The sequence below is a fragment of the Manis pentadactyla genome, chromosome X (assembly GCF_030020395.1).
Source record: "Manis pentadactyla isolate mManPen7 chromosome X, mManPen7.hap1, whole genome shotgun sequence".
Classification (NCBI taxonomy): domain Eukaryota; kingdom Metazoa; phylum Chordata; class Mammalia; order Pholidota; family Manidae; genus Manis; species Manis pentadactyla.
Window position 1 is genome coordinate 122462460 of NC_080038.1, and position 11343 is coordinate 122473802.

General features: G+C 40.5%; 1 protein-coding gene across 1 annotated transcript; it reads right to left on the reverse strand.

Moving 5' to 3' along the window:
- Nucleotides 1-1019: 1019 nt before the first annotated feature.
- LOC118918298 (52 kDa repressor of the inhibitor of the protein kinase-like) lies at nucleotides 1020-4337 on the reverse strand. The gene has a single exon (XM_036896962.2). The coding sequence runs from the start codon at nucleotides 4216-4218 to the stop codon at nucleotides 1930-1932; it is 2289 nt and encodes a 762-aa protein (XP_036752857.2). The 5' UTR covers nucleotides 4219-4337; the 3' UTR covers nucleotides 1020-1929.
- Between the last annotated feature and the right edge of the window lie 7006 nt (nucleotides 4338-11343).

Below are 11343 nucleotides of genomic sequence, written 5' to 3' on the forward strand. Positions count from 1 at the left end.
GGATTGTTTGCTTTTTGTTTGTTGAGGTGTGTGAGCTCTTTATATATTTTGGATGTCAACCCTTTATCAGATCTGTCATTTATGAATATATTCTCCCATACTGTAGGATGCCTTTTTGTTCTATTGATGGTGTCCTTTGCTGTACAGAAGCTTTTCAGCTTGATATAGTCCCACTTGTTCCTTTTTGCTTTTGTTTCCCTTGACCGTGGAGATATGTTCATGAAGAAGTCACTCATGTTTATGTCTAAGAGATTTTTGCCTATGTTTTTTTCTAAGAGTTTTATGGTTTCATGACTTACATTCAGGACTTTGATCCATTTCGAATTTACTTTTGTGTATGGGGTTAGACAGTGATCCAGTTTCATTCTCTTACATGTAGCTTTCCAGTTTTGCCAGCACCATCTGTTGAAGAGACTGTCATTTCCCCATTGAATGTCCATGGCTCCTTTATCATATATTAATTGACCATATATGTTTGGGTTAATGTCTGGAGTCTCTATTTTGTTCCACTGGTCTGTGGCTCTGTTCTTGTGCCAGTACCAAATTGTCTTGATTACTGTGGCTTTGTATTAGAGCTTGAAGTAGGGGAGCGAGATCCCCCCCACTTTATTCTTCCTTCTCAGGATTGCTTTGGCTATTCGGGGTCTTTGGTGGTTCCATATGAATTTTTGAACTATTTGTTCCAGTTCATTGAAGAATGCTGTTGGTAATTTGATAGGGATTGCATCGAATCTGTGTATTGCTTTGGGCAGGATGGCCATTTTGACGATATTAATTCTTCTTAGCCAGAAGCATGGGATGAGTTTCCATTTGTTAGTGTCCTCTTTAATTTCTCCTAAGAGTGTCTTGTAGTTTTCAGGGTATAGATCTTTCACTTCCTTGGTTAGGTTTATTCCTGGGTATTTTATTCTTTTTGATGCAATTGAGAATGGAATTGTTTTCCTGATTTCTCTTTCTATTAGTTCATTGTTAGTATATAGGAAAGCCACAGATTTCTGTGTGTTAATTTTTTTTTTTGTAACAAAATTCACATTTTATTTAGGTTGAAATAAACTATACAAAATTGGTTTTCTTCACCAAAAATAACAGCAATATTTTCTGTATTATTCCTAGATAAACCACAAAACACTTATTTTTGTAGATTTCCCAGGTTTTGTTTATAAATCAAGACAAGGCTGTAGATACAGTCACGGAAGGGACAGAAGAAAACAGTCAGATCAGCTGTCAGTTCCTGTCCTGACCATGAAACAGAAGCATTGAACATACACCTGCTACAAAGCTTATGAGGCTGTAGACTCAACAAAGGAATGTAAGCAGCAATGACCAGATGTGGCACCATGGTTCTTCCATTCAAATTTTAACTGTAAGTTGTTCCTTTAAGTCCATTTGATAAAGACAAAATCTACACTGAAACCATTTAGAGAGCTCATGTTTCTCTCTCTGCTAACTCCCTTGACTGTCCATTAGAGATTTTTAATGACATAGTTAAAACACCTACTACTCAAAGGTTAGCCATGAGCTTCACTGTAACATTTTACAAAATGTGTTCCTTCCTCCCACATCTCAAAATTTAGTTCTTCAAAGAACTGGTAACTCAATGCCTAATTGGATCCACAGTGATAATAAATGTTACGTCTAAAATGACTTAACAATTCCAAAGTGCCATTAGCAGAGATCACACAGATATGCAACGTGGCAATTTCAATGCCGTCTTCAGAAGAACAAGTCTCCAAAGCATGAGAGTTCAAACACAGGCTATTTAAATAGGTAGATTATCAATGGCTAATGTACTCAATGGGGAGCCCACAGTACAGGATACTCAGTGATTAAATGGCCTACATATATCTTAAAGCTTTACAGTAAGATGTTTTCAAATTTATTAGATTTTTTTCAAATATCAAATGTAAGAGAAAGCTTATTTTAAAACTCTTAGGTATTTTCAATGGTTTCTGAATTATCTGTAGGAAGCTCTGACTTAGTTGTATAGAGTTTGATATACGTGTCCACCATTAAATCTAGATCATGTTTTATATCAAAATTTATGTTAAGCAAAGCCAAGTTACTTGACCTTTGGTCTGTCAGAGTGTTCCTCAGGTATGCTTTGAGACGTTTTCGCCCATTTTCATAGCGTTCATTCTCAACCTTCACCACAGGAAGAATACATAGGACCTTTAGCAATGCATAAACATTAGGAAAAAACTTAATGTCTGGCAGATGGAGGGCTTCATAAATGGTGGATGGAAGCTCTATATCTTTCCCTCTGTGTTTCCACTTGATTCTCCAACAGTGCAGTTCAGCTGAAAGTGTGTCAGGATTGGGTAAGTCACTTCTGTACATGTCAGCATGGTGCTCCTCTGATGTATTAAATTTGAGCTGTCCCATGACAGAGGGTACCAGAGATAAGCATTTAAGAGCTTTGAGGTGCTGTTCCGAGAATATATCTTTCAGTTCCTGAATAATGTGTTCCACTGTTGGAACACTTAGAGCTTCTTTATAGTAACTCTCGGAGGTTAGCTGAGATTCCAGGTTACCTTGCTGAGCTCTGCGGAATTTCCCAGGGAGTTTCACCTGAATATCAAGTTTGGTTGCCAAACTTGTGGCTTCCTCAAACCAAAATTCATGATACACTTCAATATTTTCCATCACTTCATTTAGTGAATGAAGCACTGCAGTCAAGCTACTGGCTGCAAAGAAGACATCAGAGGTTTGTCCCTGGAGATTTTTCCCAAATGCTCTTGTAAAAGAGAGAACATTTTTAAGAACAACAATGGTAACAATGAAATCAAAATCTGTTACTGCACTACAGAGTACAAATGCTCGGCCAGCTATTGAGTTATTCCATCTAGTATTTGTGTCACTATTTATACCATCTAAACATAAAACAAGTGCTTGTAGGAGGTCCACTAAAATTTCAAAAGCATCATGCCTGCCTGTCCACTGAGAATGGCAAGTTTCCTTCAGGTCTTTACTTTTTTCTTCATTGGTCTGAAAAAGGGCAGAAATTACACTATCAAGCTCCAAAAGCAGTTGTGGTGACTGATGGAAAAAAGAACAAACTTCCTCAATGGTCCCTAATGCAACAGACACACCCATAACAGGCACTGATTTTGCCAACCACATATTTAAGGCACAGGAAGAGCAGAGTGTGTAGATAGCTTGGGGATATTTCTCTAGAAGTCTAGAAGCAACAACTTTCATTTTGGAAGAAAATCCACTGGACACAATGTAAGCCTGGCCACGACAATACTCCATGTTTAATCCCCACTTCTCAGTTATCGTAGTGTGAAATTTCACAGCCAAAATTTCTGCATCAGCTTCATAAGGTAGGAAGCCCAGAAATTCTTCTCTCAGGTTATGAGATTCATCAACAAACCTCACCAAAACAGGCAATTGCTCCTCCCCTGCTATGTCTACTACATCATCAGTGATAATGGAAAAGAAGTGAGAGTCTCTCACTTCCCTGAGGGTTTCTTCCCGAATGCAGCTCTCACAGATCTCTAGCATCTGTTTCTGCTGTGTTTTTGAACAGAACAATGTGTTAACTGCTGTGGTCTCAAAGCGCTTTCTCAGAACCTCTTCACCAGAATTTATCCGGCACTCCAGCAGTGCTTGAAAGTTATCAGGAGTAAACAGACCTTCTGGGATTTCATCAGCTTCATGTCCATCCAGAGGTATGTTTTGTTTTCCCATAAGAATCAAAATTTCAAATAAAGATTTTAAGTATTCTTTGTTTTCCTTCTCTTCAAGGGTTAAAGGTAAAATGTCCTCATCATGTTCTTCACTCCCTTCTTCTGCACTGGGGTTCTGAGCATTGCTATTGTTTATTTCTTTGTGCTTTTGTTCCTGTTCAGAAGTTTCATTAATTTTTTTCTGTTTCAGTGTTCTGATTTCATCTTCACTCAATTCTTTTATTCGTTTTCTGTGTCTGCTATGTGGATTGTTCAAATGACTGGTAAGATCAAATATTGTTGGTATTGCATTATCTCGAAGAACTGTCCTATAAGGACTAGTTCTACAGATCATTGAGGTCTCAAAGTGTTTGGCACATAATCGATAATGTTTATTTAGTTGATCAGGTGTTTTATCTTCTAAGTCTGCTCTCCTACAATTCTCCACCCACTTCTGGCATCTGGCCGGGTCCCGTGGGAACCTGAAGAAGGCCAGGTCCGACTGCGTGCTCTTCCGCGTGCAGTTGGGGGCAGCGCAGAAGTTCGGCATCGTCGCCCGCCCGCCGGCCGGCCCAGCCCTCCCCTCCCCGCCTCCTCAGGGCAGTCCGCCCGCCCGTCGGGGTCGGGGAGGGGAGCCAGGCCAGCCGGCCGGCTCGGCAGGCCCGGCGCGCCGGGCTGTGTGTTAATTTTGTATCCTGAAACTTTGTTGAATTCCGATATTAGATCTAGTAGTTGTGGAGTGGAGTCTTTAGGGTTTTCTATGTACAATACCATGTCATCTGCAAATAATGACAGTTTGACTTCTTCATTACCAATCTGGATGCCTTGTATTTCTTTGCTTTGTCTGATTGCTTTGGCTAGGACCTCCAGTGCTATGTTGAATAGAAGTGGGGAGAGTGGGCATCCCTGTCTTGTTCCCAATCTTAGAGGAAAAGCTTTCAGCTTCTCGCTGTTCAGTATGATGTTGGCTGTGGGCTTGTCATATATGGCCTTTATTATGTTGAGGTACTTTCCCTCTATACCCATTTTGTTGAGAGTTTTTATCATGAATGGATGTTGAATTTTGTTGAATGCTTTTTCAGTGTCTGTGGAGATAATCATGTGATTTTTGTCCTTTTTGTTTATGTGGTGGATGATGTTGATGGATTTTTGAATGTTGTACCATCCTTGCATCCCTGAAATGAGTCCCACTTGGTCATGGTGTATGATCCTCTTGATGTATTTTTGAATTTGGTTTGCTAATATTTTGTTGAGTATTTTTGCATCTACGTTCATCAGGGATATTGGTCTGTAGTTTTCTTTTTTGGTGGGGTCTTTGCCTGGTTTTGGTATTAGGGTGATGTTGGCTTCATAGAATGAGTTTGGGAGTATTCCCTCCTCTTCTATTTTTTGGAAAACTTTAAGGAGAGTGGGTATTATGTCTTCTCTGTATGTCTGATAAAATTCAGTGGTAAATCCATCTGGCCTGGGGGTTTTGCTCTTGGGTAGTTTTTTGATTACCGCTTCAATTTCGTTGCTGGTAATTGGTCTGTTTAGATTTTCTGTTTCTTTCTGGGTCAGTCTTGGAAGGTTGTATTTTTCTAGGAAGTTGTCCATTTCTCCTAGGTTTCCCAGCTTGTTAGCATATAGGTTTTCATAGTATTCTCTAATAATTCTTTGTATTTCTGTGGGGTCCGTCGTGATTTTCCTTTCTTGTTTCTGATTCTGTTGATGTATGTTGATTCTCTTTTTCTCTTAATAAGTCTGGCTAGAGGCTTGTCTATTTTGTTTATTTTCTCAAAGAACCAGCTCTTGGTTTCATTGATTTTTTTATTGTTTTATTCTTTTCAATTTTATTTATTTCTTCTCTGTTCTTTATTATGTCCCTCCATCTGCTGACCTTAGGCCTCATTTGTTCTTCTTTTTCCAATTTCGATAATTGTGACATTAGACTATTCATTTGGGATTGTTCTTCCTTCTTTAAATATGCCTGGATTGCTATATACTTTCCTCTTAAGATGGCTTTCACTGCTTCCCACAGAAATTGGGGCTTTGTGTTGTTGTTGTCATTTGTTTCCATATATTGCTGGATCTCCATTTTAATTTGGTCATTGATCCATTGATTATTTAGGAGCATGTTGTTTAGCCTCCATGTGTTTGTGGGCCTTTTTGCTTTCTTTGTGCAATTTAGTTCTAGTTTTATATCTTTGTGGTCTGAAAAGTTGGTTGGTAGAATTTCGATCTTTCTGAATTTACTGAGGCTCTTTTTGTGGCCTAGTATATAGTCTATTCTGGAGAATATTCCATGTGCACTTGAGAAGAATGTGTATCCTGTTGCTTTTGGATGTAGAGTTCTATAGATGTCTATTTGGTCCATCTGTTCTAGTGTGTTGTTCAGTGCTCTGTGTCCTTACTTATTTTCTGTCTGGTGGATCTGTCCTTTGGAGTAAGTGGTGTGTTGAAGTCTCCCAAAATGAATGCATTGCATTCTATTTCCTCCTTTAATTCTGTTAGTATTTGTTTCACATATGTTGGTGCTCCTGTGTTGGGTGCATATATGTTTATAATGGTTATATCCTCTTGTTGGACTGAGCCCTTTATCATTATGTAATGTCCTTCTTTATCTCTTGTTACTTTCTTTATTTTGAAGTCTATTTTGTCTGATACTAGTACTGCAACACCTGCTTTTTTCTCCCTGTTGTTTGCATGAAATATCTTTTTCCATCCCTTGACTTTTAGTCTGTGCATGTCTTTGGGTTTGAGGTGAGACTCTTGTAAGCATCATATAGATGGGTCTTGCTTTTGAATCCATTCATTACTCTGTGTCTTTTGATTGGTGCATTCAGTCTATTTACATTTAGGGTGATTATTGAAAGATACGTACTTGTTGCCATTGCAGGTTTTAAGTTTGTGGTTACCAAAGGTTCAAGGTTAGCTTCTTTACTATCTTCCTGTCTAACTTAACTCACTTATTGAGCTATTATAAACACTGTTGGATGATTCTTTATTTCTCTCCCTCCTTATTCCTCCTCCTCCATTCGTCATATGCTGGGTGTTTTGTTCTGTGCTCTTTTTAGGAGTGCTCCCATCTAGAGCAGTCCCTCTAAAATACCTTGTAGAGGTGGTTTGTGGGAGGCAAATTCCCTCAACTTTTGCTTATCTGGGAATTGTTTAATTCCTCCTTCATATTTAAATGATAATTGTGCTGGATACAGTATCCTTGGTTCAAGGCCCTTCTGTTTTGTTGCATTAAATATATCATGTCATTCTCTTCTGGCCTGTAAGATTTCTTTTGGGAAGTCTGATGATAGCCTGATGGATTTTCCTTTGTAGGTGACCTTTTTTCTCTCTCTGGCTGCCTTTAGTACCCTGTCCTTGTCTTTGTTCTTTACCATTTTAATTATTATGTGTCTTGGTGTTGTCCTCTTTGGGTCCCTTCTGTTGGGAGTTCTGTGTGCTTCCATGGTCTGAGCAACTGTTTCCTCTCCCAGTTTGGGGAAGTTTTCAGCAATTATTTCTTCAAAGACACTTTCTATCCCTTTTTCTCTCTCTTCTTCTTCTGGTACTCCTATAATGTGGATATTGTTCCTTTTGGATTGGCCGCACAGTTATCTTAATATTGTTTCATTTCTGGAGATCCTTTTATTTCTCTCTGCATCAGCTTCTATGTGTTCCTGTTCTCTGGTTTCTATTCCATTAATGGCCTCTTGCTTCCTGTCCATTCTGCTTTGAAGTCCTTCCAGAGATTGTTTCGTTCTGTAGTTCTATTTCGTGGCACTTCTTTAGCTCTTGCATATTTCTCTGCAGATCCATCAGCATGTTTATGATTTTAATTTTGTATTCTTTTTCAGGGAGACTGGTTAGGTCTACCTCCGCCGGTCCTCTCTCAGGGGTTGTCTGGACTATCTTGGTCTGGACTAAATTCTTCTGCCTTTTCATGGTGATAGTGGTGGCTGTAGGTATGTAGTGGGTGTGTCAGCTGGGAGAAGAAAGTCCTTTCCTGCTTGCTGGATGCCTTGCCCTTCTCCGCTACCCTTGTCAGTTACTCGCACTCCTGGAGCAGCCACTGGGTTAATCCTCTAAGCTGGTGCAGGCTGGGTCTCTGTCAGAGCAATGCAGAGCCCTGCAGGGAGTGGCAGGCATGCCGGGTGCCCCCCCTGCAAAAGCGGCGCCCCTGTCGGGCAGCAGTGTGCTGTCAGCAGCCTTTTGGTCTGGCCCAGGCAACTGTGCATCGGGCTGGGATTCCTGGTGGCTGCTGGGGGTGCGGCTGCTCCTGGGCTGCTTCTCTGCTGCCGCCACTGGCTCCCACGGGCCATTCCCTGGCCACTTGGTCCCCGCTGCCATGGGCTCATGTGCGCCTCTCCCAGGCCCATCTGGCGCCACGGCTACCGGTGCACGCGGGCTGCTCCCAGGCCACTCGGTCGCCGCCACTGTGGGCTCGTGTGGGCCTCTTCCAGGCACCTCTGGCACCGTGGCCACTGCCACACACGGGCCCCTCCTGAGCCACTCGGTTGCTGCCGCCATGGGCTCACGCGGGCCTCTCCCGGGCCCCTCTGGCGTCGAGGCCGCCGACGCACATGGGCCGCTCCTGGGCTGCTCAGTCACCGCCGCAATGGGCTTGCGCGAGCTGCTCCCGGTCCCCTCTGTTGCCGCCACCGCCAGCACATGCTGCCACTCTCCCACTACTGGGCCGGTGTGTCGGGGTCCGCGCCAGTTGGGGGAATGACTGGCAGGCTGCTTATTGCCATGAGTGCCTTTAGAGCTGCGCTTCTGTCCAGAGGGTTAGGGCGCCTAAAATTCCCCGGGATTCCCAGCTGCTGGCTAAGTGTGCTGGGATGACTTCGTCTAGCTGTGGGGTCCCTGTCTCTTTAAGACTTGCAAAAAGCACTTGCTTTTCTTTTGTCTCAGGGGCACTGGTTGCAGGGACCTGCCCACAGGTTTTGCTTTTCCGTTTCTCTAATATCCAGCACCCCGTGCACCGTGTGTCTGCACTCCGGGTGTGGATTTCTAGAGCTGGGTGTTTAGCAGTCCTGGGCTTTCACTCCCTCCCCATTCCGACTCCTTTCTTCCCGCCAGTTTCTGGGGTGGAGGGCCATTTGGGTCCTGCTGGGCCATGGCTTGTGTCTTACCCCCTTTGTGTGATGTTGAGTTCTCGCAGATGCAGATGTATCCTCGCTGTTGTACTGTATCCACTGGTGTCTCTTTTAGGAATAGTTGTATTTTCATAAATATATATGTTTTTGGGAGGAGTTTTCCACTGAACTACTCACACCACCATCTTGGCTCTGCCTCCCTGATTTCTTTTTATAAGGACACCAGTCATATTACATTAGGCCTCACCCTAACCACCTTATTTTAACTTTGCTATGTATTCAAAGACCCTATTTCCAAGTACAGGTACTAGGAATTAGGAGTTCAACATATGTATTTGGGAGAACACCCTTCAGCCCATAACACCTAGCATGGCACATTAAATAATTTGGCCTCCATCACATAAGACAATGATTTCCAAACCTGGTGGTGAATCAAATCCCCTGAAGAGCTTTTTGAAACTGCTAATTCCTGGATGATCCTCTTTCCTGTGAGTTTGTAAATCTGGGCTTTATTTTGGGAAAATGTAAAGCTTCCCCACACTCGCCAGCTGATTCTGCTGCAGTCAGGTTTGAGAACCACTTCTGGAGGCAACAGGACCATTAAAAGGGTTTTAAGTAGGGTAGTGAAGTGATCAGATTTGGGTTTTAGAAAATGACTGGAGTGGGTGGTGGCCTTAGGTGACTTAGGTGGTGACAGCAGTAACACAGGGAATATAGACACTCCCAGCAGAGGCAGTGATAGTGTGAGTGGAGTGTAAAGTCATGATTCTGAAAGTTGTGAAGAGAGGATATTGGTGAGAAAGAGGAAGCTGGGGATGAGTGATGTCCTTCCATCTAAGAGTGGTCCCTTTAAAGACCCTTCCCAGATTCCTTACCAAACTTGAACTTACACCTCATTGACTATTCCTAGCTGTATGGGAGAGTGGAAACTGTAACCTTTTATCTGGGCACATTACCACACAGAGTAAATCAGGGCTCGATTAGGAAGAAAGGAGGATGGACTCTGCGAAGCTGTCTTTGCCACCACAATATTCATAGATTGGAAAACTCACTCTCATAAAGTTACTTTCCCCAAATAAATCCAAATATAGATCCCATGCAGTTCCAATAAAAATCCCAACAGAGATTTTAATGAAATTTGACAAACTAAGTCTAAAATTCATGTGGAAGAACAAACAGCTAGGAATATCCAAGACAGTTTCGAGGAAGAGGAACAAGGCTTTGGGACTTGCCCGTCTACATATTAAGATTTATTACAAAGACTATGGTTATTTAGACAATATGATATGCTTCACACATAGGCAAAGAAGCCAACAGAACAGAAAGGAATGCCCAAAATAGCCCTCCATGTTTCCATTTGGAAACTTGATCTATGACCAAGGTAGTGTTACAAATCAGTGAGGCAAGAGTGAGAGGGCCAGCCAAGAAATATTGCTATGTCTATCTGGGCTATGTTTTAGGGAAAAAATATATTTTCTACTTGAGACCCTATCAAAATAGTCACTTCTGGACTGATTTTAGGTATAAATGTAAAAGGCAAACATTGTACATTTTAAGAAAGTGTAAGAATATCATTTCATTATAGGATAGAAAAAAGATTTCTTAGACTAGTGGTTTTCATGCTTTCTACTCTCATATCTCTAAAAGAATTTTGAAAAATTATGGATCCGCTTTCACATGTTTAATATGACACAAAAATGTTTTCCCTGTGAGTTAAAATAATTACAAAGGATGTAATTTCCAATCTATTATAAATGTTGGCATAAAACCCAAATCCATCATTATTTTAAATTAAATCTAATAATATAGTGATTTCATACCCATTGTCATCCACTTGAAATTTAAAGGAATAAATTCTTTAACAGCCAGAAAATTTATATCTGTTTTTGTCTTTAACTCATTTTTCCATTCCACTTCCCCTGTAGAATTTTATCTTAAGTGATATATTTTTAAGCTTAAAAGTCACATATTGATCACCCTATCATATTTCTTTGCAGCAAAAATGTGAATGTAAAATATACTTTTAACAAATGTCCTGTAACCATGTTTTTAGCTATTAAAAAATTTCTCTGTATTGAGTTATTGTGACCATTATTATTGGTATAAAATTGCTCAAAGCATAAATATTTTTTACATTTTGATAAATGAATGGAAAACAAAAAGTCAAATTTCATTGGAAATGTACCCTTGAATAAGCTGGATTTGTTTTTTCTTCCCATGTATGGATGGATGAATACTACTTGTTAGAATGAGAGTTCAGTTTCAATTATATTTCTGTTTTTTTAATAGATACACATACTGAGAAACATGTTCAAACATATAAGAATATAGGAACATGAAAAATTAAAATATTGCTAAGTTGAGTGAGTTTTTGCCAACATAGCATTTTAAAATAAAATGCTTATATCTTACATTTTAAATATATTCTTACCAAACTTTTTGAAGCTGCTGATTTAAGTTTATTCAGTTTATGGAAAATGCCTACCATATAATCTAATTGGAAGTCAGTCATATTCATCATCAAAAAAAATCAAAAGAGACTTATCTTGTTTTAAAAGTCTGACTGTTTTTTCAATTCAAATAAAAATGTGTTAGTGCATTAC

Excerpts from the sequence above, each read along its gene's own strand:
- LOC118918298 (XM_036896962.2), bottom strand. The coding sequence starts at position 4,218 with ATGCCGAACTTCTGCGCTGCCCCCAACTGCACGCGGAAGAGCACGCAG.